This window comes from Thamnophis sirtalis, unplaced genomic scaffold (assembly GCF_051295495.1).
Source record: "Thamnophis sirtalis isolate CommonGarterSnake01/CBP01778 unplaced genomic scaffold, rThaSir2_p1.2 scaffold_1, whole genome shotgun sequence".
NCBI lineage: Eukaryota > Metazoa > Chordata > Lepidosauria > Squamata > Natricidae > Thamnophis > Thamnophis sirtalis.
Window position 1 is genome coordinate 34,691,553 of NW_028261381.1, and position 27,787 is coordinate 34,719,339.

At 40.5% G+C, this 27,787-nt stretch overlaps 1 protein-coding gene across 2 annotated transcripts; it reads left to right on the plus strand.

The window, feature by feature from the left end:
* The first annotated feature begins 632 nt into the window (after window positions 1-632).
* Window positions 633-25,296, plus strand: ARL5A (ARF like GTPase 5A). 2 transcript variants are annotated; one of them, XM_014075077.2, is made up of 6 exons: window positions 633-1,179; window positions 7,765-7,825; window positions 8,526-8,673; window positions 10,862-10,945; window positions 12,215-12,366; window positions 21,972-25,296. In XM_014075077.2, exons 1-6 carry the CDS (start codon window positions 1,134-1,136, stop codon window positions 22,018-22,020), a joined length of 540 nt encoding a protein of 179 aa, XP_013930552.1. In that variant the 5' UTR covers window positions 633-1,133; the 3' UTR covers window positions 22,021-25,296. The 2 variants fall into 2 exon arrangements, with proteins under 2 accessions (XP_013930552.1, XP_087566667.1); XM_087710541.1 differs by lacking the exons at window positions 633-1,179; window positions 7,765-7,825 and adding an exon at window positions 8,069-8,260.
* The last annotated feature ends 2,491 nt before the right edge of the window (window positions 25,297-27,787 follow it).

The window sequence follows — 27,787 nt, forward strand, 5'->3', positions numbered from 1 at the left end:
ATGCGCCTTTGGCGTTTAGTCATGCCAACCACATGACCACAGAGATGTCTTCGGACAAGGCTGGCTCTTCAGCTTTGAAACAGAGATGAACACCACCCCCTAGAGTCGAGAATGACTAGCACATATATGCGAGGGGAATCTTTACCTTTACAAATGCATAGATTCATTTCTGGACACCTATATATTGCACATATATTTCCAAATCTCTTTCTCTTAGCCTCAAGATCAGTGCACATACAAATGAGCATAAGATCAGAAAATGATAAAATCGGAAGAACTGCTTCTCCCCCACACCAAGAAACCACATTTCCTTTCTTCAAGTTAGCTCAGCAAGATTCCACTGATTGATTGACACTCCTTAGCCCAGACTCGCTCTTTCCTGTCGCCCCAAACACAGATCCAACGAACCTGTCTGTTTCTTACCAAGTTCCGCCCAAGAACGCTCCTCCTCCAATCACAAAGAGGGAACGCAGGACGGGCTTCATCGAAAGAGCCATTCATTTCTCGGTTGATATAGTTAGCTAGGAAACCAGCGCCTGCCAATGAGCATCCCGCTCCTGTAGCTCCGCCTACTTTAATGTTTGCTCCATATGTTCCCCCTTAAGCCCCAAAAGCTATATAGATTGCTGGCGTGCGGGGAAAACAAGAAGGGGAGGTGCGCGGGCGGGCGAGCGCCCGCAGGGCCGGTAAAATTTGTTTCGGCGCGCGCTTTTTCCTGCCTCCTGGACGGTGTCCGACGAGGCTCATTCTACGGCCGTTCTCCCCTCCCTTAGGACCGCGGAGGCCTGAAAAAGCGAAGCCTGAAGAAGGAGGCCCTTCAGAAGTCGCGGCGAGGCCAGGCCGGCGGCAATGTCCGTGAGGAGGAGCGGCCAGGGGCGCGCGGTTGCGTTGCTGCGGGTGACCACGACGGCGGCGGCGACGACAGCCTCGAGGGCGCGGGGCCTGCACCGCTTCCTTTCCTCCTCGCCGGCCTGCCTGTTGCCTGCTTTTCCTCCTCGCCACGGAGCCCTGCCGGGGCTCTGGGCCCGACAGTGAGCCGCCGCGGGCTGGGCCCGGGCGGAAGAGCGCAGAGACCGAGATTGCGGGGCGCAGGGAGCTGCCGAGGGGGCAGCCTGAGCTTCGGCCGCTTGAGCATGGGAATCCTCTTCACCCGCATATGGAGGCTGTTTAACCACCAGGGTGAGAAGGGAGGCCGTGGGGGAGGCAGGTGGCTCGGCGGGCCGGCCAAGGCTGACCTGGCCCGTGGGGGAGCCAAGCCAGGGCGACCCCTGTTAAAAAAGAAGGGCTGAGGGGGGAGAAGAGCGCTTTGAACGCGGTCGGTCCGGCCGTCCAGTCCCGGAAGCCACCTCCAACCCGGGTGCTTTGGGCCCCTACCCCGACGCGTCCCGGCCTTGTTGGCCGATGGGTTTATGGGAGCGGAGTTGCAACGCGTCTGGGAAACGCCCAGCACCACTTTGGGGGTGGGGGGACGGGGGCAAGGTAGAGTTAGATAAGAGCCCCATAGCCGAGACTCTAATAAAAGGGTGCAGAGAAGAGCGACAAAGATAATTAGGGGACTGAAGTCTAAAAACGTGACATGGTTTCAGGAGTTGGGTGTGTCTAGTCTAAAAAAAGTGGGGGAGATGTGGTGGCTCAGACGCTGAACTTGTCGATCAGAAAAGTTGGCAATTTGGCAGTTCGAATCCCTAGCATCTGCGTAATGGAGTGAACGCCTGTTACCTATCCCAGCTTCTGCCAACCTAGCAGTTTGAAAGCTGGCAAAAATGCAAGTAGAAAAATAGGAACCAACTTTGGTGGAAGGTAACATCGTTCCATGTGCCTTTGGCATTTAGTCATGCAGTCCACATGACCATGGAGACATCTTTGGACAGCGCTGGGTTTGAAACTGAGATGAGCACTGCCCCCCAAAGTCAGGAACGACCAGCACATATGTATGACGGGAACCTTTACCTAGTCTAAAAGGGACTAGGGTTGACATGATAGCTGTATTCCAGTATTTGAGGGGCTGTCACAAAGAAGAGGAAGTCAAGCTATTCTCCAAAGCATCTGATGAATGCAGGACAAGAATCAATGGATGGAAACGAATCAAGGAGAGAAGCAACTCAGAAACTAAGGGGAAATTCCCTGACAGAACAATTAATCAGTGCAACTTGCCTCCAGAAGTTGTGGGTGCTGCAACACTGGGGGCTTTCACTTGTCTGGAATGGTATAGGGTCTCCTGCTTGAGTAGGGAGTTGGATAAGAAGACCTCCAAGGTACCTCGGTACTGATCGTTCATTGGTTTCGGGAGACATGAGTACAAACACATTTTTCCCATAAGGAATAATGTGAGTCACAAGGCAGCCAACACTGTCAAGTTCTAGCTTGTAAGTTGAGCACAAAACGAATGATGATTACCGGGACAAAATTTTCATGTCAAAATACATTGAGTACCAAATTTGATGAGTTTCAAAACAGTTGCGTATCAAAGTTCCACTCTATTAGAAAAGGCAGTATAGTAACAGTACATGACACTATGTACTGTTAATCATCTTGGTCCACCACTTATGGTCCACCACTTTTATTTTTTTTAACATTACATAATCTTGGAAACATTGCATAGTTACAGGATATGGTTTACCTCTTTCTCCAAACTACATCCCATGTTGGCTTAAATTTTGAAAGCAAAGTGAAAATGGTTGGGGATCCTGTTTTGGAGTTTTCTTAGCTGCTTAAAAAACACAGAGTTTCACAATTGTGGTTTATTCACTGGAGGCTGAGGGGGAACAGCAATAGTAATATGTTAACAGATGAATTCCTGTTTAAAAACAAATAGCTTGTATGCTAAGCAGTGTGGCTATTGAATAAATGATTGGTTTCATAGGTTACTCACTTTTTTGTGTATCTATCAATCCTTCAGGTATTGCAGGTCTCTTCTCTTATGCCTTGTATGAACCTATAGTGAGAGAATTCCTTCATAGTTTACATAATTAAACCTAGAATTCACTAGCACACAAAATGTAGTTATGACCACTGTCTTGAATGACTCCAGAGGAGGATTAGGTAAATCTGTAGGAGAGAAGGCTTTCAGTAATGAAAACTATATTTTGTAAACTGTTTAAAATGTTAAGAGGAGGGTGCTATTACCTTTGCTTGCTGGTTATCTTGCTGGCCTATTAGGCCTGTGGTCACATTCAGCAGGATATTTTTTACCTTCTTACGTTAAATATTTTTAAAAATGCATCCAAATAATTTGTGGTGATTGAATGTCAGGAGAAAGATGTATAAATGTGTGACGTAATGTTGGTTTTTTTAGGTGTGCACAAAGCCTATGATAAAGTAGTAAATTTGGGTTTGCTACAGATTTGTAGTTTAACAAAATAGTTCTGTAAAGTTACAGAATCTTAAGTTTTGATATGTTGAAATTATATTCTTTAAAAAGTATCATCAAGACTTTATTAAATGTAAAATTGTATTAAATTAATTGTGTAGTGTAAGGAATAGTGTAAGGAATATTGGCTACATTGTCAAATACAGAATTTCCTTTGAAAACTTAAGTTTGAAGAACACATGGAAATAGTTCAGAGGGAGTGAGTAAAAGAATTAGATAAAAGGTAAATATTTAGAAACGCTTGCCTACAGAATTCTGGAGGTTGATTTTGGTTATTTTCTGTTTCCATCTTTTATGTACTTAAGGGGAAAAACAATGTTTGCTTCTTGCAAGGTTTGAGCTGTGTTATCTGAGCAGGTGCCACCTGGAACCAACTCTTGAGAGCTGAGGATACAGCTCTCTTGCTTCTGCCGCATCAATAATTGAAATGCTATAATAGGAGCTTAACTGATAGGGAAGAATTGGGCAAACAGGAGTTCCACTGTATGTATGTACTAGGTACATAAACAACTTATGCATCATTCTGAAACTAAGACTGTCTTTTTTCATTCATTACTTTGATGCTTCTTAGACTTACAGAAAAATTATGATAATTTTGTTACATATATAGTATCCTTGATAGAGAATTAGTTGTTTAATGACCATTCAAAATTATGATGGGCTTTTACAACCTGTCCTCTAAGTTATGACTGCTGCTCCCCCACATTTTGGATCTTGGCAGCTGACTCACATTTACAATTGATTGAGATTTGTCACAATTTTTGCTTTATGGTCATTGTAAAAATGCTCTTATAATCGAATCTGCTCATGTGCCTCAACTGCAATTCCAGGTTCCATTAGGTTGTAAGTTGAGGACTATATCTGCAAATAAAATTTGTATTGCCATGCACACGAAAACCAGTGACTCCTTGAGTTTCACTTAGTTAACAGGAAATAGTCAAATGTTTGTATCTTGTAGAAGAAAATTTGCTGCAAAATTTTAACTTTAGTCTTTAATTAAGCATCCTGTGTCATTGCTTTGTCATTATTTCTTTCCCTTAGGAGTTAATTATTATTTGAGAGAAATTAGTTCATGTGGTTATTACACAATGCGTAGTCAGTCTACTAAGATTGTTGTTAAATGTAATACAACAGCTCAGCTGCACTTCTGTATTATAGTGATTCCATTATTAGAATTAAAAACTATTGAATAATTATTTAGATATATCACTGAGAAATTAAACTTACCAATTAGGTGCCATCAAGTTAGTGTTGACTCTTAATAATCTTCTCCAAGATAACACAATAAAACTCAAAACAAATTGCAGTAAAATTACTATAAGTAAATAATATTATGTACTGCATAAAACATTATATTATAGTAAACACCACTGTTACATTTACCATTTAATACCAAGCTAAAAAATACAACACTGCCAAAATCTGGGTGTTACTGTATTAAGATGTCTGGGGAGATAGAAATATTAATCTAGTACCAAAAGTAATAATATGGACAAAGCTATATATAGAGATAAGCCCAAGACACTTGAAAGAAAGCCTTTATCTTGGGTAGATACATATGGAATAAGATGCATTTACTTTCTGCCAAGTAAGTTTTAAGTTAATTCTAGTAGGAACATGAATAGGGCTTAGAAATAAAATGAAATTTAATCACAATGCCTGAGGCAAAAAGATTTGATAACTATATTTTATGCAAGTTGAAATATCTTGTCTGTTTTCAGAAACCAATCCCTGTATTGTCAAATAATATAAATAGTAAGGCAGAATCACTGTAGTTACATATCCTTGTTTGGACAGGATAACCACAAATGATAAGGAAATACTCAGCAAGCTAGCATTTTTTTTAAAAGAACCTATTTAAACTATAGGCCTTTTGCATCAATTGTTCGAAAAAATTTAAGATTATTTCATATGGAAATAAGCAGTAATTAAGTCAATTCTATTAATTCTAGCCATATAAAAGACTTTTCTTGTTTAACACAAGTTCAGGAACCAAGGGCCATAATATAAACAAGTATAAGACAAAAAAAATCCAACAATTTGGTCAATATGCTTCTTCTAGCTATGTACCATTCATGTGTTGGTGCTTGTGGTTTTTTCAAGGGTTCCCTCGTTGGGTGAGGAGAAGGATGCTTCTTGATTTGAATTGGGAATGAGAAAAGATGGCATAGCAGTGTGCTCATGGTCTCTTGCTGACTTATAGACTCAATTTGAAGCAAAGTGGTATTTGTTACATCTTGGGAGATCAAGAACAGTTGGTCCTCGACCTACGACCACAATTGAGCCAAGATTTCTATTGCTAAGTGGGCAGTTGTTAAGTGATTTTTGCCCCATTTTACAACATTTCTTGCCATAGTTGTTAAGTAAATCACATGACTCTGGGACACTAAAACTGTCATAAATATGAGTCAGTTGCCAAGTATCCAAATTTTGATCACATGCCTTTGGAGATGCTACAACTATTGTGTGAAAAACAGTCATAAGTCATTTTTTTTGTGTAGTTGTAACTTTGAATGGTCAATAATGTTGTAAGTCGAGGACTACTTATACTAACAAATTCATCCTAGGCCAGTCCACTTCAGTAGTGTCTTTCACATATATAAAAAAGACAGTGTAATGCATGGAAATATTATTACATTTGAATTGTATCTTTCTGCATTGTGCAGTTGGTGAAAAAGTTGTAGTCTGATATAATTCTGCCTATAATAGATTTGTCAGAAGAAAGTAGTTAACTGAAACATGAGTGAGAGAAAATGTTCTTTCAAATATATTAAAAACTTTTACTTAATCTAACTTTTGAATTATTGTTCAGTTTGAATGGAATATAATCAAAAATTGTTAATATGGGTCCTATTTGAAGTTAATACTTCCACTTTTAAAAAATTATATAATTTTTTCTTATATTCTCTATTTAAAGCAAAAAAAAGCAATGTAGTTGATTTTAATTTAATGTTTTAAAGAATTCTAACATTGAGGGAACTTCAGTAGAAAATTTATCTGAATGTCTAAAAAATGGTATGCTTGGTAGAAAAGACTTTTATTATGTGTTTTTAGGTTGAATTCTCAGTTCACATTGTGGGAAGAGAATTGAGGCTCCATAGATAAAACAATGTTATTTGAATATCTGCCCTGTTTCTAGCAACAAAATAAAGGAACTAGTGGTGTGTTAGAGTTACTATTCATTTAATTTGAATATAGCATTGAATTATGGATCAGTACTATAAAACCACAGTAACTCTCAAGCTTTGTTACTATCTTTGTCAGACAAATATGGAATATTTCTTTTTTAGATTAGTGTTATTTCCAGATCTGAAATAGTGATTAATCTTGATGTCAAATAGTAAAACAGAAAATTTCCAAAACATGGTTTACAAACTACCATAAATCATAGTTAATATTCTGTTGTCACAACCAACTGCTTTAATCTAAAATTAAAAAGGAAATTGTAAAACTTTTGGGGAATGCTACAGATGTGGTATGGAAATCCAAGACTGGGTTTTTTTGTAGTGCTAAATTTTGGTTGAATGATATTACACTGATAAGGTTTGCAACTTATACATTTGCCTACTCGTCTGATTTTTGTACCCTACTACTGATTTTTATATACCACAATATGATATGAAATATAATTTGATATTTGAAGAATAACTTCAGAAAGTAAGTTTATAATAATGTGTGGAATATATTTTGAAAGAATAAAGTTGAAAACAAAAAAAATGCTGATATTTTATGTAGCGTGTTTTATATAGTGTATGTTAGGTGTCATTTAGAGAACAAAATTGATAATATCAATGTATTCTAAATTCTGTACGTAACAATATTTACAAATGTAAATAATTACAATTACTATTAAAAGCTTTAGTATTATAAAAACATAAAAAATATTTTAAAATGTATTAGGCAAAGAGGAGGTGTTTATGACAGTGGACTCACCTCAATATTTTATTAGTACTCTGAAGTCCCCTGGCATTCATTATCCTATGATAATCATTTCTGTGTGAAAAAACATCCAGAGACCTGAGCATTATATACACTGTTGCACAATAGTATACATTGTTGTAAGTAGTCCTCCACTTACAATCACAATTGAGTCCAAATTTTAATTTGCTAAGTGAGAAATTTGTTAAGTGAGTTTTGCCCCACTTTATTACTTTTCCTGCCACATTTGTTAAGTATACAATTATAACTCAAGGACTATCTGTACAGTTCATTGTAATATGTGATTATGGAATCAGTAAATGTATGTCTAGAAATAGGCAACCTAGTGACCTCCATATATTTTTGGGTGCATTTCCCATCAGCTCCAGGTAGTTTTGCCAGAGCCAAGGGTGTGTGAGGCATGAAAACTATATGACTATATGCTCAAACATTCTTTTTTCTTTTTTTCATTGCAGAGCACAAAGTGATAATAGTTGGGCTTGATAATGCTGGAAAAACTACTATTCTTTATCAGTTGTAAGTATAAAGTAACATGAAGAAGTGATTTGAATTGCCTTGTTGATTTAAAATATTGACAGTAATAGGCTAAGATCTCCGTATGTATGTATCATATTTTTCGCTCCATAAGACGCTCCTGACCATAACACGCACCTAGGTTTGGAGGAGGAAAACAAGAAAAAAAAACCTGCCTCTGCCTCCCAGCATCCCTCCAGTATTCATCTGGCTAGCATCCTCACAGCAAACCGCCTGCCGCCTCCATGTCTGCTGCCTCCACCGGGGAACGCTGGAGCCTTCCCCTCTGATCAGTGGTTGGATAGGCCTGTCGGAATACCGCTGATCAGCTGTTCCAGGTGGCGGGGATTGTTGCTGCCATTCACCACTGCTGCCTGTCACCCATATTCACTCCATAAGATGCACAGACATTTCCATCTACTTTTGGAAGGAAAAAAAGTGTGTTTTGCACTTAATCATATTTGGCAATATAATTATTTTTATTAATTTAAAGTAGAATTAAACATTATTTTTAAGACTTGCAAAAAATGATTGTACCAAAGGAATAAAAAATTAAATGCTATGCTCAGTTACTCAGAATTTAATTCTATTGAAATATATAGGATTATATTACAGATGTTTCAGAAATAAATGTAAGTGTATTTTTATAACTTAAATTACTATCATCATAGAAAAGAAAATGAAATGTTTTTTTCTTTTGCAGTTCTATGAATGAAGTAGTGCATACTTCCCCAACAATAGGTAGCAATGTGGAAGAGATTGTAGTTAATAATACACGTTTTCTTATGTGGGATATTGGAGGCCAAGAATCTCTTCGATCATCATGGAACACATATTATACAAATACTGAGGTAAGAACATAATCCCTATAGGGAAATCTTAGAAGTAGGGGCACCATATCTGAAGTACAGAATTCCAGACCACCTTTGAATAGTTTCTTTGCTGTCTTGTAATAGTTGTTTGGATATTTTTATCTCCGATATGGTGACTCTAAAACATTGCTGTGGGTCATTTCATATAAAACTTTTAAGATATGAATCAATAATTTGCTTTGTTGATTTTAAAATGAAACAGAGTAACTTATTTACTTAAATTAGCCTATTAATTTAAAGTACCTATTAAAAGTGCCTATTTTTAGAGTTAATAATCACCTTTTCCCCAAGAAATTTATAAATATTTTATTTAAAATATATTTTGGAGGGAAAGTGCTTGCTTTGAGATTAACTCTGTAATCAAAATCAGAATTCACTTTTCTGTTAAATGATAGGGCAGATTTTGAGAGAGAACCAACAACCTCCTGTACATGAGAATGGGATGTGTGTGTACATATGTGCTTATGAGAATGCATGTGGGGGAGTAGGATGGTTTTCATTTTTTTTCAAGATACATGGTATCTGTAATTCATTTAGTTTATAATTCTTGAAAACCCTTGGGGAACATATACATTATAACTGTATGTCACAGACATAAGTAACTATGACAGTGATGGCGAACCTATGACACGCGTGTCAGTGCTGACACGCGTAGCCATTTGGGGTGACACGCACAGGATTTCATGCGATTCATCCTCGGCTCCTGCACGGCCGCCGAGGATGAAAGAATCTCTGCTGGAGGAACGGGGGGGGGGACGTGTGATCTCCCCCGCCCACACTCACTTACTGTATCGCCGCCGCCCCTTTCTGAGCGCAGGGGCTGCTGGTAAGGCATGCGTGCCGTGCGCACACACGTCATCAGCGCGACGAGGGGGGACCCGCAGGAGAGGAGCGCGGGAACAGTGCGTGCCTCTCTCCAGTCAGGCCGGCACAGAGAGTCTACTCCTGGTTAGTTAAAGAATTCGCCCTCCCCCTCACTTATCTCAGTTCACGGCAGGGCTGTGGAGTCTGCTGCTTCCAGCTCCATGTCCTCATCAACATGCCGCTCCGGCCCGCCCCCGCTATGAATATTCATATTCTTCGCCCTCGCGTCACTAGGAATATTCATAGCAGGGGCGGGCTGGAGCGGCATGTTGATGAGGACGTGGAGCTGGAAGCAGCCGACTCCACAGCCCTGGTTCACGGCACCCCAAACAAGTTCAATAATATCAAGGGCAACATACGAAATCGACTGATGAACAAAGAAGTTACTAAGCAGGTATGTTAAATAATTTGTTTTTGGTTTATTAAATACAATTATATATTGCAATTATACATTTTTGTAGTTTAAACTATAAATTGCGCAAAATTATGTTTTTGTCGAAGTGACACACAACGCGAGTTATGCTCGATTTTTTGCCGATTTTTGACACACCACGCCAAAAAGGTTGCCCATCACTGAACTATGATCTCACCTTCCATGATGTGAGGCTGCTATGAAATTATCTCTACTATTTATAAACTTTATCCAATTGAAGAACTGTATAGTATCTTTCAAATAGTGCAGGAAAGATGATGTCCTGAAACCTTAGTGCAGGGTCATTTTGAAGAGAGCTAAACATTCCGCACTGGCTGGCTAGGTTGACTGGAGCTGTTGAGGTGAAGAAAGTAACAGACTTATTACAGCATTGTCTTTGGGATCAGTGTGAACTAAAGAATACATCAAATAAAAAGATGAATTCAGTAATACAAATTAAGGTACTTCCAGAAAAAATACATGTATGTTTTACTGGGTTAGAAATAAAACACTAACAACGTAGGTGCTACTTAAAAACATGGTTGGGAAGCTAGCATTAATAATTTTCTGAGAATGTTTGTTTATACTGGGCATTTGGATCAGAAGTTATGGTGCTCTGATATTTAGTAGAATACTGCTAATCAATGCAGCTGCCAAAAGTATGGCAATTGCCTATTGGATACACTCCTCAGAAAATTACACAGAACTCCTTGTTGGATTGGGCAGTTTCATTTAGTGTTCCAATGATCAATTATTGCAATATTGTAATTGTCTTAATTGATAATGTTTTTATAAGGGATTGCTTTATGGAAGCAGCTTCACTTTTCTCTGATTTATGATACAAGATATGTATGAACATTCTTAATTTACAAATATCTCTGATTCTTACAGTTTGTGATAGTTGTTGTGGATAGCACAGACAGAGAAAGAATTTCCGTAACTAAAGAAGAATTGTATAAAATGTTAGCACATGAGGTAAGTAATTTTTTTTAAAATTAGACTGAAGCAGAAATAATTTCTAAATGGATGCTTATGTTTTGTGATTGGTTTCTGATTGTACTTACATGTTGGTAATTACCTCCAGAATGATATTTTAAAAAAGCTTTTCCCCAGATTGAGGAACTTCTAGATTTAATAACAATTTTTAGACTAGTACAGTATGTATTATGTCTGACTTTTTCACTACAAAAAAAAAAGATTTTGCATGTTAGGGATATAATAAAATGTAGTTGTGGAAGTTAGTATCTATGTTTTCCAAAATGACATTAGCCTCAAATTTCTTAAAGAGAAATTAAAAGAATGATACTTTTTGTTATTAAAACTGCCATCAGCAACAGCATGGTCTGTGTGAAGTAAGTGTATTCTGGGAGATGGTAGCAGAAGTGTTATATGGTATTAATAATTGCATTTATTTGATAGCACCTACATATTAGGATATATTAGGATATTAGGCTAAAAATGCCATATAAAAGAAGTCAAATGATTATCTTTCATTTATTTTTTTATTATGTTGAAAGAAAGGAGGTTTTATAAGCATTACAATTTTTGATAATGGATCGAAAATCAGCATTATTTTTAGATGCTCATATTTTAAATGCTTTATTATGGAAATTAAATTCAATTGGTGTGACTCTGACAAGGTAGATGCCAGATTTGCTATCTATTTGCAGATTTTAAATGTAGGTGGGAAATATATACGTTAGGAAATCATAGGTACTGAAGGTAAATAGTCTGTCCATCCACATACCCTACTTCAAATATTTGCAAACCAACAGCTGTATAGACAGCGAAACCAACATTTCTCTTCCCCCATATTTAATATGAAATAATTTAATACCAACAGTTGGTCCTTTGTTCTAAGAAGTCGTTAGTATTTAGGTTTTGCTTACATCACAATATTTTCTAATTGTGAACCAACATTCTCTGAACAGTGATATCCCTACATTGTATAAAAAGTGTCGATATACAGAGAGATGTTTGACAGTATTCCATAGCTACGGTTCATGATCGTGTTAGAAATTCATTCAGGTTTAAATGTAAATATTTCTTAGGATTGCTGGAAGTGACCTTTTAGTTGAATTCTGATTCTTTGACATGGGGCTGCTCTGGTGTATTAGTTTACTGCATTTTAAAATCAGTGCAAATTTAAATGTAAGTGTTAAATACAACAACAAATATAATAGTTTAATGTTATAACAGGAAATAAATAAAATGGAAAATATATATATATATATTTTACTGTAGGACTTGAGAAAAGCAGGCTTGCTCATCTTTGCTAACAAACAGGACGTTAAAAGCTGCATGACGGTAGCGGAAATTTCTCAGTTCCTGAAACTAACATCTATTAAAGATCACCAGTGGCACATCCAGGCATGCTGCGCTCTTACTGGCGAAGGGTAAGAAGTATTTTGTTTGTGAATACTTTTTTAAAATAAAGATCTACTACATAAAGTAATGAGGTCATGCCAAGCTCTGCAGATATAAGTAAGTCAATAGAAGAGAATATATTTAGCTCAGTTCAACTATGGAGTCCTTGGTGCTATCTTAGTTTGATTACAGGTAGTCCTCAATTTAAAACCATTTGTTTAGTGAACGTTTGAAGTTACAAGGGTACTGAAAGAAGTGATTTATGACCAGTTTTCACACTTAAAATCATTGCAGCATCCCCATGGTCATGTGATCAAAATTCAGGCACTTTGCAACTGGCATGTATTTATGACAGTTGCACTGTTCCAAGATCCTGTGAACATTATTTGTAACCTTCCTAGCTGGCTTCCAATAAATCAGCATGGGAAGCCAGATTCACTTAATTATCACATGATTCACTTTACTGCAGAGATTCACTTAACAGCTATGGGAAAAAAAGTTGCAAAATGGGGTAAAAGTCACTTAACAATTGCCTTGCTTAGCAGCAGAAATTTTAGGCTCAATTGTGGTCGTAAGTTAAGGACGTTTGTATTTGTTTGCAAAGATTTCATTACCCATCTAAGTAACATCAGCAGTGCTAGTGAGTGTGAGGTTTGCTCTGTTTGTATACAGTAGCTTGCCTTACCAGTGCTGATGGAAGTGTGGTTTTCCCCTTTGTAGTTCCTTGATTAGGATATTGTTTTCTGCTTGGATTTTTGTGTCAGGTTAATCTCTACTTGTCCAGTTTTTTTTAGTTGCCTTCTTGGCTTCTCATCTGTTTTGAATGATGTACAAATATAGCTTATTTCTGTGTTAATTGACAACTGCTTTATCTGAGTGTGCAGCTTCTAGGAATTCTCTGGTATTTTTGGATTTAACAATTTTGGATTTGGCAATTTTGTCTAAATTGCTAACTATGGTTAAATCTACCTGTGTGTTGTGAGAGTAATAATTTTCATCATTTTTTTCTGACTACAGCTTGGTGTTCATGGATGTGCTCTGCCAGTCTTTTGCCTGTCTCTCCTATAACATGGCTGTCTTTCCATTATTTGTTGTGGATGATTCTGATTTTTTTTTCATGGATTATTAGATTTTTTGTTTTACCGAAGATAATTTGGAAGGCTTTAGATGGTTGCCATACTATGGTGATATGTGGTTGTAATAGTTATTGGTTGTTTTTGAGATGTTTATGATAGTGTTAGCCTTTTTGTAGCTTCTTTTGGTTGTGCTATAGTGGATTGAATGGTCAAGTATTTTTGTTAAAGTTATGTGAGTTGGAAGCTGTTGTCTAGGCAGTCTGTTTGTTTTTTCTGGAGTTCTGATTGCTGTAGTGAATTTGTGTTCGTCTAAGTCACGGGTGTCAAACTCGATTGCGACATTTTTTGCTTTTGTGGAACTGGGGCGGGCATGGCCTGCCCATGAAGCATCTGGCCCGTGGGACACCAGTTTGACAGGCCTGCTCTAAGTAATGTTCTTACACAGTTCCTCTTGTGGAAGGTTGGGTTGTTACTTTTATAATGAAGCATTTTGTAAGTGTGTATTGTTTTTTGGTAGACTTAGCATATTTAATTTGACAATGAGCACAAATGCTCTCCATAGCCCAAAAAAGGAAAAGGAGGAAACCACACCACCACCAATACTGGCAGAACAAGTTATTGTATATACACCGGGAGCACGCCCCACATTGACTAATACTGATGATATTACCTAGGGGGGTAATGAAGTACCTACAAACAAACAACCAAGTTTAGAGAGCAGCAAGGATTCTATAAGCAATAGCAATAGCAGTAGACTTATATACCGCTTCATAGGCCTTTCAGGCCTCTCTAAGCGGTTTACAGAGAGTCAGCATATTGCCCCCAACAATCTGGGTCCTCATAAGTCAGTATGATAGCACTGAATACATAATGGTTGGTATGTTTTTTCTTTGGCAGAAATGTTTTGTTTAAATGTCAGTTTTAAAAGATAAGCATTGGGAGCTCTCAAGGTTTTATGGTCTGCAGTAGGTAAATTGTGGAAGCTGCCAAGGGAAACTTAGATTATATTCACATGAAATATTTCAGGATCAAGGTTTTAACTAGCAAAGCCAAAGAACTTCGGTTTTGCTCAGGCTTTTAAGGTAATTACTAAATTGAGTATAGAAAGCAGTTGGCAACATGCCGATTTTTCAGCATAGTTATGATTTGAACATGTTACTATGTGTTCATTAGCAGTCTTAGTCATCACAGTTTTAGCAATTGATATTCAAATGCTCTTCAAGGGTGGCTTTGAGTAGAACGAAATATAGTAGTCTGATCATGATGTGTATTTCTAATTGTCATATAGTCTTGAGAGGTTACCTAAGTAATATCAAGAAAATGTTTTCATTTTATATGTTTTATTATAAAGAAAATATTTGGGGTTTTAATTTTTACTTTATATATTTTATAAAGAATTTATAGGGGGAAAACATCAAAATATCTAAATACAAAAAAAAAAATCCCAAACACAATTAAAATAATCTTTAAACCTCAAAACTGTGAGGAAAAAAAAGATGAGAGAGAGAGAAGGAAAAAAATTCTACCTTACCTGTTACATTTATCCATAGTTTAAAGTTTAGTAATAAATACAATAAGGTACTATAATATGATCAATAGAAAATATTATTGTAAAATATCATATCTCTGCCATAGTATATGTATACTCAATTTTTAATATTTTAATTTTTAATAATATGCACTTTTTATCATTTTTATTACAACAGTTTTCATATTATTTTCTTTGTTGTATATTGCCTAGAGTAATTTCTGATGAGAAAGACCGTTGGCTTACCTGAACGGTCGTTCTCGGGGCACTGCGAGGAGAGTCCAAGCATGGGTTAACATAGCCTATCTGCCCTTGGACTGAGTGATGTTTTTTCAGTTGACCATGCCTCCCTTTGCCTCTGCATGCTCAGTTTGAAAACGAAGGAGACAGTCCTGTAATCAGTTACAGTTAATACAGTCACATAGTGTAAGAGAAAAAATTCCCCGGGCGGGTTTGGACTCTCCTTGCAGTGCCCCGAGAACGACCGTTCAGGTAAGCCAACAGTCTTTCTCCAGTGCACTGCTCAGAGAGTCCAAGCGTGGGACATGCCCAAGCTATTGAGTCCCAGGGTGGGAAGGCACCGGAGCCTCTGGAACTTCAGCTACTCTTTGTAATACTCTTCTACCAAAGGAGGCTTCGGCTGAGGCAAAGGTGTCAATTCTATAGTTTTTAATGAAAGCCGTGGGAGAGGCCCACGTGGCCGCTCTGCAAATGTCAAGAATAGATGCCTGGGTCGCCCAGGCTGCAGAAGCTGCTGCGCTCCTAGTACAGTGTGCGGTGACCCGGCACGGAGCCGTCTTGCCCTGGTGTTCATATGCCAGCTTTATGCAAGCGCGTAGCCAACGACCCACTGTGTGTGAAGAGACCTTGTGGCCAAGGGACGCAGGGAGGAAGGATACAAAGAACGCCTCTGAACGGCGGAAGTCTTTTGTTCTCTTTACATATGTGCGCACGGCTCATCACACGTCCAACTTGTGCCACTCACGCTCCTTAGGGTGAGAAGGATGGGGACAGAGGTTGGGCAAGATAATCTCTTGAGTCCTGTGAAACAGAGAGTTAATTTTTGGAGTAAAGGACGGATCAAGTCTCAGAATTACTCTGTCCATGTGAACCACGCACAGATCCTCCCTGACAGAAAGAGCTGCCAGCTCTGATACCCTGCGTGCTGACGTAATAGCCACCAGGAAGGCAGTTTTGATGGTAAGGTGGCATAGACTGGTCGTGCGCAAAGGTTCAAACGGAGCTTTCGTGAGAGCCTTAAGCATGAATGGAAGGTCCCATGACGGATACCGGTGAACAACTGAAGGGCTGATGTTCGCTGCTCCCTTAAGGAAACTCTTGATCTGAGGATGTTGACTCAGAGATCGAGAGGAGCCCCTAGCCAAGATAGTGGACAGCGCTGCAACCTGACGTCTAAGGGTGCTAACAGCAAGTCCTTTATCTAGACCCTCCTGCAAGAAGTCCAGGGTCTGAGGAATCGAGGCTGATGAGGCCTCTATGTCTCTAGCCTTGCACCACTGTGAGAATGCAGCCCAGGTGGCATAGTAGATTCTAGTGGTAGCAGGTCTCCTGGACGCTTGTATTGTTCGAATGACCTGGTCAGAGAACTTTTGCTTCCTCAGGAGCTCCCCCTCAAGTGCCTAACGGCTAGCTGTAGCCACTGGGGTTCCGGATGGCTGACAGCCCCCTGACTGAGGGAGATCTGATCCTGAGGGATTCGCCACGGTCTCTGAACTGAGGGACTGACCAGGTCTGCGTACCAGGGCCTTCTGGGCCAGAATGGAGCCACCAGGAGAAGGTCTGCCTTTTCGGCCAAGAGCTTGTTCACCACCTGAGGTATGAGAGGGAGAGGAGGGAACGTATACAATAGTCCCAGAGGCCACTCGGACCTCAGTGCGTTTGTCCCCTCCGCCTGGGGCAAGTGGTAGCAACTGAAGAAGCGTGGGAGCTGTGTGTTGGTATGTGTGGCAAACAGGTCTCCTCACGATCTTCTGGAACAGGTCCGGGTGCAGGCGCCACTCCGAGTGGTCGATGCGTTGGCGGCTCAGCCAGTCTGCTTCCCGGTTGCTGATGCCGGAGATGTGATCTGCATTGAGAGAAGCCAGATGACGTTCCGCCCACCTGCCCAGAGCTTCTGCCTCGAGCATGAGAGCCCTTGATCGAATGCCCCATTGCCGGTTTATATGGGCCTTGGTCGCCACATTGTCTGTCATCAACAGTACATGAGCCCCTTTAACGAGAGCGGAGAACCTTCACAGTGCGAGGCGAGCTGCCCTCAGTTCCAGCCAATTGATGCTGTGGGCAGCCTCCCTCTGAGTCCACTGGCCTTGGGCAAGGTGACCCTGGCAATGGGCGCCCCACCCCAGGAGACTGGCATCCGTGGTGACAACTAGTCTTTCCGGCTCCTTGAACAAGCAGCCCTTCTTGACTGCCTTGGATCTCCACCATGCCAGAGATCGGATCACCTTCCGCAGGAGCCGAACGCGCCTGTGGGAGTTGCTGATCTTTGCCCTCTGCATTGGCAGCAGAAACCACTGCAGCTCCCTGGCGTGGAGACGAGCCCTGGGGACCACTTTCAGGCATGATATCATGATCCCCAGGAGCTGAGACAGCTGTACGATTGGTACCGACCTGGCAAGGCTGCAGTGCTTCACTCTGCGTCTCAGGTTGGACAGTCGGTCTGGCGAAAGGAATACCTGGCAGGAGGTGGAATTGATGACTGCACCCAGGTGCTGTATACAGGTGGACGGCCGGAACTCGCTCTTCTCCATGTTGACAGAGAAGCCATGCACAGAGTCTGCACAGTTAGAGTGATATCGCGGTGTGCCTGCTTGGTGGTGAGAGAATGAATAATTATATCGTCCAAATAACATTCCAGACAGACCGGATGGCTGCGGAGATGGGCCACTCACACTGCCAGGATCTTGGTAAACATTCTGGGCGCAGATGACAGCCCGAAGGGAAGCGCCCTGTATTGATAATGCTTCCCTTCCAAACAGAACCTCAGGAACCGCCTGTGGGCCGCATGAATGGGGACATGCAGGTAGGCCTCTTTGAGATCTATTGAGGTTAATAGGTCCCCCTCTCTCACACAGTCCAGGATGGAGTGGAGTGACTGCATCTTGAACCTCTTGTAAGCCAGATGCTGATTCAGGCTTTTGAGGTCCAAGATGGCCCTCCACCCCCTTGAGCTCTTGGGCACAAGAAAGAGGATGGAGTAGAATCCCCTCTCCTCCTGACCCTTGGGGACTGGTTCTATCGCCTCTATCTCTAGGAGGTGGCGAATTTCTGCCCTCATGCGATCCCTCTTCTCTGGGTTCCTGGGAGTAGGGCAATGAAGAAACTTCCTCTGAGAGAAGGTTAAAAAATCCAGGACAAGTCCCCTCCGAATGGTGTTGAGGACCCACTTGTCCGATGTTATCTCCTCCCATCTGTCGGCATACAGCCGCAGCCAACCTCCGATGAGAGGATCCCTGCGACCGTCACTTTCCCTTACGAAAAGGCCAGGAGCCACCACTGTTGTTTCTGCCTCCTCGGAATGTTCTCTGAAAGGAAGACTGGGATTGGTTGGCCCGAGACCTGAAGGATGATCTGTCCTGGTGCCTATCCCCCCCTGCCTGAAAGGGTCTCTGATAGGAGGAAGGGTGAGAAGATTGCCCTGCTTCCTGATTTCTGTAAGGCCTCTTACGAAAGGACCCCGCCCCCTTACGGTCACCCCTCTTAAGAGTGGCAGGAAGGATTTTACGTTTGGCTTTAGTTTCGGTGACAAACTTGTCCAGAGCATCTCCGAACAGAAGACCTCCCTTAAATGGGGCCGATGCCAGCTTCCATTTGGCTTTCATTTCGGCTTGCCAATGTCTAAGCCATAGGAGACGGCGGGAAGTAATATTGGAGGCGAGGGCCCTGGACGAGAATTTAGCAGCTGTCAAGGTGGCATCCGCTGAATACTCGACAGCAGTAATAATTTTGGTCAGCTCATGGCGCCATCTAGACTTCCTAGTCCGAGATCTGAGTTGGTGCAGCCAAAATAAGGTGGCCCTGATAAAGAATGAAGCAGAGGTGGATGCCTTAATGGCCCATGCAGACGTCAAGTGTGTTTTCTGGCACGCCTTTTCCGACCTCTTATCCTCTGCCTTTAGTCCCTCTAGGAGCTAAGCTGGCAGGTTTGAGTTGGAAGTTAAGGACACAACCGGGGCATCTACTTCAGGAAATTTCAGGATGTCTTCCATCTTCCCCTCGAGGGCATACAGTGCCTTGTCACCCCCACTGGGGTTGGTCAGCGTGCCTGGCTGTAGCCACTGGTGCTGCACCGCATCCATAAAGAGGTCAGGTACAGGAATGACCTCAGGTGCTGCTACTGTCTCTTTGAACAGGCCATGCTTGTGATCCTTGGATGTAGAAGCCTGAGCAGCTTCAGGCCTGGAAGAGGGCCCTAGCTCCGTAGCCGTCATGGCTTTGTGCAAGATGGATTTAAATAAAGACGGCTTGAACAGGCCAGTTAAGGCCGGTTTGTCAGGGGTAAGGTCTTCGTCTTCAGAGAGAACAAATATTTCCCCTTCCTCCTGCTCTGAACTGGAAAGCTCAGAATGAGATGGGCTGGAGGAATCAGAAGAAGATACAGGCTCTTTAGAGGTGGAGGCTTTAGGTTGGCGTTTTTTCTTTTGGGTCTTGGCCTTGCGAGAGCCCCTGTGCTTAATACCTTCAGCTATCCCCTGGGAAATGGCCAAGGAAATCACCTCCCTCATCTCATTCGAGAGAGCAGGACCATTGCCCTTCTTCAGTTTCTTCTTGCTGGGCCTGCAGTGGCCAGCCCTGCCTGAGCTGGATTCACCCTTCTCACACTGGGAATCCTGGATGGAATCACGTTCCTCCCCAATGGAGGAGCTAGGGGAGTCAGGGTACCCCCAAGAAGCCTCTGGAGAGGGATCCCTTGATCTATAGTCATCCCCAGACAGGAATTCACTGTCCCCAGGGGACTGGGCATCACGATCAGGGGAAGCTAACTCCCTGCTGCGATGGTTCGGGCTAGGCTCTGCCTGATGGGGCCTAGAAGCCTCCCTAGAATCAACTGTGGCTCTTGCAGTCCCTGGGGAAGACCTTTCACTAGAGCCCTTGTGCCCTTTGCCTTTTTTAGCTGAGGGATCCAGCTTTCTGCGCTTGCTGGAGGGCCCTGCCTGCTCCCCTAAGGCCTCCCTGCATTCCTCTGCCATGCTCAGGGCACCCACGGGGCCTGGAAGCTAGCTGGAACTGGGATGGGCACGCGCTGGCCAAAAACGGCTCAAATGACGCTTGCAGACTCTTCAGGAGGGAAGGGCCGCCTGTTGGTCAGATTCCTTCCTCCCACCACCCTCGGATCCCCGAGACTTAGCTTCTTCCTTGGAGGGAGGGACTAGCTAGCTCCCCGGACTAGTCCCCAGCCTCCCTGCAGCGTTCTGCAGTCGCTGAGGGCCGGCTTTATCTCTGCTAGGGCTGTCTGGGGCCTCTGCTCTTCCACGAGCAAAGCTTTGACGATCTCCGAACTCCTCATGATCTGAGCGTTCTCCTCTTCTCAGCCTCGCTCCAGAGCAATCCAAAATGGCGGTGGGTGCGCGCGCAGCCGCCTCCCACTCTTTTTCGCCCTCACAGCCCGAAAAGCGCGCGAAAGGTTCAACCATCGTCGCTGTTGCCGGGCAGAGTTGAGAGCCGACTTGGCCAGCGGTGAAGAGGCCTGCAGGCTCCCTGAACGTCGGCTGGGGGTTTCAAAACCCCTGGGCTCAGGTTGGGATGGTCTTCCACCGCCCTTGCCGCTCGCCAGCAGCCGCTGGGCGAGGGCTCACAGTCCCCTGGAGCGCTTGCAACCAGCAGCTGCAGGGGAAGCCCGGGTGCCCTCTTAAAGCGACACAAACCTCCAGGAAATCAAATCTGACAGTTTTTGCTACAACTGGACAATTCTTCCAAAATACAGAAGTCAAACGTGGTTCAATGTGGGAAACTATCCAGCCTATCTGACCTCAGACTGGAACATTCCCAAAACAGTCCCAACGGGCGGACTGAGTTTTCAAACTGAACATGCAGAGGCAAAGGGAGGCGTGGTCAACTGAAAAAACATCACTTAGTCCAAGGGCAGATAGGCTGTGTTAACCCACGCTTGGACTCTCCGAGCAGTGCACTGGAGAAGGAAGACTACATACATTTGATAAATAAATAAAAATAACGTTATATCTATTGCTTCATCCTTGAAGCTTATTTGAAGAAATACTCCAAATCCCTGCTTTAGAAAGTTTATTTTTGAGATGCTTAAAATGGACTCTTAGTTCTTTAGGAATTGATATAATTAAAAGATACCCAAATAATTAATTTTCCACCAGTATTACCTACATAATCATAGATTCCGTCTGGTAGTGCTCCTTGATATGAACCTGCTACTGGATTTCTTTTTTTTAAAATGTGATTTTATTAAATTGTGAAAAAAGAATAAAAAATAAAGAACCAAGAGAAAAGGGAAAAAAATCTCTATCGGAAGAAAATCTCTCTCTCTAACTGAAGAATAAATTATAATCCAAAAATTGCATTAGAAATAAATAAGGTCGATTCTAGTGGCCCTAAATTTAGGCTCATCACAGCTACGAACTTGATGTAAGACCCCTCGTCCCTATTGCTCCCATCAGAGAAATTTCAGTTTCTGTAACTAGCTCGTTAAGCTAATCAACTGATTGGTTGATTTCAGATTTCCCCTTTAAAATGGAGGAAGAAAAATCATGCCCCACCCCCTACTGCCAACTGGGGGTGAAACTTTAGTGCAGCATTGTCTTCCTTTGGAAGCAGTTAAACCACATTTTCCCTAAAACTCAGAGCTGTCCCTGGATTTCAAAATGAAAAGTGTCACAAGCTACAGCACATTACTTCAGTGAAGTTTATTATATTTTCATTTATATTGTAAAGATGTGAGAATCGGAGCCCTAATATATCCAAAGACTATAATTGTGATTTGAAGTTTGTCACAAATGATCTGTATTAATGAAGTTATATTTTTGTTTAAATTTTTTTACAGATTATGCCAAGGACTTGAATGGATGATGTCAAGACTTAAAATCAGATGATTCTAACTCTACACAGACATTGTAAAAAAGAGAACTGGCTATTTGGCTGTGAATTATTGGCTTATGTATATTTATAAAAACAAGATGACTTTTTCTTTTGCTACCTAAAAGATTTCAAACAAGAGAAAACAATTGGAAATTCAGCCTTGACTTCCTTTGATGATTTCTTTGAACTGAAATTTAAATACTGTGGCTGGCCTTTCTTTTATCAAGAAATAATGTGCGGAGATCAAATACAAGGAAAGAATTTTAACTTTTACTTTTTATTATTCAAATCTAATTCACTAAATTGAAATGCTGACTTTATTTCCACAAATCAAAAATGAAAATCAGTGGTACAGGTACTGACTGTCTAGTATTGAAACCGACTGGGATGCGTTTCAGAAGTGCGAAAATGTTCCTATATGTGAACTATATGTTTTATGTAATTATACCTCATATTAAGCTTGATTAAAATCTGTTGAGCAAATTGGTTAATATCATTAATTCTGTCCATTGTACTCCTTAAGTGGCAGTATGTGATTTGAGCCACTTTGGACCTATTTGAGTTCCATGTGTTACAGCCAATCTTTTTTGTCTGACCACCAAGCAGGTTCTGTCAGGACAAATTCTTTATCTACTTTCTAATTCCTCTCAATCTTCACCAGAATGTTGGTGAAGCTGTAACAACCTTTGGGATACATAGGAGGGAGCTGCTAGTTGGACAGGATGCTGAGAATGTTCAACCAGGTCAACAAAACCCTGTGCATGGAATGTTTTGTATCATACTATGGCAGTAGGATTGGGGTCAAACTATTTGAATTTGTAATGGTTTATTTAAAAAGTAGGTGGTGTGGGGGGATGCTGCTATAGTATATCATTATCTTTTCTGTATTACTCAAAAGCAATTGAGACAAAAATACAAGTTATGTATTATTTTATGTATATCCTGCAGTTTAAAACAACCACAAAAGAATTAAGATTCAATGTATTATTATTTAGAAGTTTACACTTTGATTGCATTTGCTGAGATATGCATTGCTTCAAATAGAACACTTGAGTTACCTGAAATATGCACTGTGGTTCAAAAACATCTTTTATACTTGGGTGGTATGCATAGAACATTCCCATTTGATGTGTGATGTTGAAGTTAAAAGTGGGTTTAATCCAAAAGAAATAGAATAATTAGGAATTTCACAGAATAAGTATAAACTTGGAGTTTCTTCTGGGGAAATTGGTGACGTGCTCTTTATGTGATCACCTAAAATGGACAGAAATTTGTAATTACACTAAAGTTGCACTTAAAGTCACTTGAATGAAAAATCTTGTCCAGTCTTATTGATTTAATAGAAAACATCAGCTAAGTTTTTATCAATTCCATTGCTGCTTTATAGGGGTCAGACTATAATATAAATAACTATATTAGTAGCCTATTAATTGAGCCATTTGCTTTTCAGATTCTCTAGGAACATCCCAAGTGTGCATTCATGTGTGTGTGTGTGTGTGAACGCACATTTATATGACTTGATTCATCTGTTCCTTAAAGTGAAAATGTAAACTAAATGCATGGACCCTACAAAGCAGTTTTCCAGTTTTATATCTTTCCTGTTTTAAAACTTGAAGTGCATTAAAATATGAATAAACTAATTTTCCTGTTACTTTATGCTGCAATGATTGTAAAGGTGGATAGGCAAATAAGTTGGTGCCTGATATAGGAAAATACAAATTATTTGAGATACTATTTTAGTCTTCTGAACGTTGTGCTTAGCATTCTTTCCAGGCTTAGGGGGTTATTTAGAAATAAGTGTATCCTTAGTATCAGATAAACTAAATGCCTCCCCTCCTTTTTAAAAAAAAATAATAATAATCAGGCATTAAGTATAACTTGGTCTGTAATTTCAAATTGGATCAAAGCAATTTCAGTACTTTAATTTAAACTCAATACACTGGCTGCTTTGTACAACAGCTCCTCAGTTTTTCTGGTTGGAGAAATGCTTAAAATTAGTAGTGCCATTAAACTACATATCAGTATTTGGCAGGAGAAAAAAATGGCACACAATTTTTTTAATGTTTTACCACAAACTGGTTTTGAAATAATTCTTAACTTTGAAATCAGTTTGCTATGGAGATGGTTTTTTTAAGAGACATAAACAAATATTTAAACTTCTTGTAAGTTGTTCCATGCTACTTTGATTTCTACTCAAAATATTTTTTTTTAAAAAAATCACCTTTCATTGGATGAGTGCCCTGAGAAAAATTATGTTTCAACATAAACATAATTATAGTTAAAATTGAACTAGAATGCATAAATTTTTGACTATCCAAGTTACCAAATTTATTAAATCCCCCTACTAACTTTAACGAGTATAAATGAGAATGCACAAGTTCCCAAACAGGATGGGTTTCTCCAAGTTAAAAAGAACCAATTTTCTTCCCACATTCTTCTCTTGATTCAGATTAAATGGCAGATGGTTGTGAGAAGGGTGACTTACCCTCTGTTTTCAATGACTTCAGTAAAATTGAAAGTATAGAAACCCACAGGTATAGTCCAACTCTGATTCTTGACTGACTCTCAGCATTAACAAAAACGATGCTTTTACAACTTTTTTTCAGCTTTGAATCAACTAGCAAAGGGCAATTGGATACACTGAAAAGGGGTTAGAAGAAATCTTAATACAAAGCCTTTGGATAATTAATCTTTTTTAGAGCAACACGTTACCAATCAGTTCTATAAAGCTAAAGCCCATTTTTGTTTTCATGTATATTTTTATCCAAAGCAGGCTTTGGACAGAACAGCTGTGTGAGAGCATTAATTTCAAATCAAACTGTTACTGCCATTCCTCTAAAATGTGTTGGGAGACTTTGGGTGTCGTTCCTACTTTTGATTTTCAAGCCACACCAATTTTATCAGAGGATTTATGCGTGCTTATTACAATAATATTTCGTATATATGAGAAAAGCATACATTGCTGTGTGCACGTTTTGTGATCAGGTATAGGCAACATCTGTTTTTAAGAGTGAAGGAAAAAAAGTACCCTGTGCTTCCATAGGACCTGTGAATGATGGTATCTTGGTTGATGTCAATCTGTAGAGTGGAAGAAGCAGATCAGGATAATATACCCAAGACAAGCTGAACATAACTAGTTTCTAGATTTAGGTTGATGAAAGAATTGACTTAACGTTTTGGGGTTCGTTTGTTTTTAAAATTAGCCCTGGCTGCATGCTTGCTTCTGTGCCTATATGTAATGCCTACTTAATGTGTAAATTTTGTAAATAAAGGATTACTAGAAAGATAAATATAGTCTCTCTTATCTGTAAAACCAGCCTGCAAAGCAGCCCACACAGATACCAACTATTGATGACAAATTTTCAGACTTGCAGACGTTAATATGCTTAGTAAATCTATTTGGGAAGTTATATTGTTACAAAGAAAGAAGTATGAAACAGCAGTACATTAAACTTGCTCTGTGGCAGTGATAAAGTTCACTTGGGGATGGCGATGATGAATCATGCAATCAATAGCTATGTAAACTGCTATGTAATACACATGATAGTGATCCTCGGTGAATGATTAATAGACTGCATGTTGTTTCCAAAGTACAATAGAAGCTGCTGCTGACTACCCTGACTATTACAACTAGTGGTTTTTATTTTAGTCCTTCTTTAAAGAATCACAAACATTTATGGCAAAGCTGGAACGTTAGAAGAGGAAAAACTAAATGTTAGGCAAGAGGGAAATGAATACTTCTCAAATACAAGATTTCAGAATTCAGTTTAGTTTGGGTTTAAGGAGTAATCAGTATGTTTGCTGCCTATAAACAATAATAAAGGAAGGATAAAAATCACGTTTGGGGCATCAGCACCCAAAATCCATGGGATATTCACTTATGTTGATACTCTATTTATAAAGTAGACCAGGGTTGTCAAACTCAATCCAACACACAGGGTGCTTATATCTGGGCAATGGGGCCGCCCTGGAAACAGCAAAGGTCCAGCCCACGGTGCCTCTGGCAGTGAAAATGGAGCTTGGGAGAGCTGCCCACCGCCATCCATTTTCGGCTGCAATGGCCTCCTGCAGCCCTCTGCCAGCGAAACCAAAGCTTGGAGGGGCTGGATGCGTCCCCCGAGCTCCGTTTTTGCTGGCAGAGGACTGCAGGAGGCTGTCACGACTGAAAATGGTCCATTTTTGCTGGCAGAGCACTTGTTCCACCACAGGCACTCCCGACAAGTGATGTCATGCAGGCCATGCCCACCCCAGGCCCCCAAGGTCAAAATAACCCTGATGCGGCCCTTAATGAAATTGAGTTTGACACCCTTGAAGTCGACTCAATGTCTCACCTACTTTGCCATATTAGATACAGGTAGTGCTTGACTTACAACTGCAATTTAGCCCAAAATTTCCATTGCGAAGTGAAACAGTTGTTAAGTGAACTTTTCCCCATTTCTTACAACAGTTGGTAACCCTGCAGTTGTTAAATTAGGAGCCTGGTTGTTAATTGAATCTGGCTCTACCAATGACCTTGCTTGTCAGAAGGTTGCAAAAGGGGTTCACATGACCCTGGGGCACTGCAGCCATCGTAAATACGAGTCAGTTGCCAAGCATCCAAATTTTGATCACATGACCATGTGGATAGTGCAATAAGTGTGAAAAATGGTCATAAGTCACCTTTTTTCAGCACTGTTATAACTGAATGGTCATTAAATGACCTCATAAGTCGAGGACTACTTGCATAGTGTCCCCTATTACAGTGGAACCTCTGGTCACGACCATAATTTGTTCCGTAACTTTGGTCGCGACCAATTTGGTTGTGACCTGAACTTAATTTTAGAAATTTGGCGCTTACAAAAAAAAAATGATGTGGAAGGGGAAATCGGCTGCTGGGAAAAAAAAAAAGGTGAATTTTTTTGTTTGGAACCCGATTTGGTCATGGTCAGAAGCGTTCATGATCAGAGGTTCTACTGTGTATACATACATGCTTCCCTCTACCTTACTAATGCTCCCATCTCATTTTTGTAGATTACCTTTTTATAAAGCAACTGTTACCTTAGTCTCATAGATATTTAGCTTCTTAGTTTGCCAACTGTATAATTGTGTTTAGATACTGGTTTTTTAAATCTTCCATCTTTTGTATTTGTATCTTTTATATTTTTAGCCTATTTACTTGTCACTTTTTATGTTTCTTCCTAATGATTGTAGCCCATCCATTTATGTTGGGTCTGTGATCTTAATGAAGACCGAAACTGAAAGCTATACTTACTCAAATGTTGATGGATAGCATGTTGTACCATCAAATGTTGCAGCAAATTGTAATTGTCCTGCTGAAACCACATCATATTTACTGGCTTAGGATATCTGTGAATAATTATGTGGCTTTGACAGATAGGTGTGACCAATGTTTGCCTGCATGGGAAAAAGAAACCAGGCACACTTGGCTATTTGTAACCTTTGACTATAATGTTAAGCCAGGCATCATTTTTCCTCATAAATGAATGATGAGCTCACACGATAAAACTAATATGCTGTATAACGCAGCTGATCCTGTTGTTGATACTGCTGCTAAACATGAAGTATGGAAACCTTTTGTGATAAAAACTGCAGCAGCTGTCTTGGCGTACATGATGCATGACACTCCTGCTATAAATAATGACCATTTGATTGTATAACAGCATCAGAAGAACTATAGTGATATTGTATTGGCCATAACATTTCACCAACCTTCAGATTATTCAGAATGAGCAAAACATTGGCTGGGACCCTCACTGTGGTTACTCTGTGTGCAAATATCTT

What these genes read in the sequence shown, in the direction of transcription:
- ARL5A (XM_014075077.2), top strand. Translation starts at nt 1,134, where the DNA reads ATGGGAATCCTCTTCACCCGCATATGGAGGCTGTTTAACCACCAGG. An exon ending in ACTACTATTCTTTATCAGTT is followed by an intron (nt 7,826 to 8,525) that starts GTAAGTATAAAG and finishes TTTCTTTTGCAG; the next exon opens with TTCTATGAATGAAGTAGTGC. An exon ending in TGCGCTCTTACTGGCGAAGG is followed by an intron (nt 12,367 to 21,971) that starts GTAAGAAGTATT and finishes ATTTTTTTACAG; the next exon opens with ATTATGCCAAGGACTTGAAT.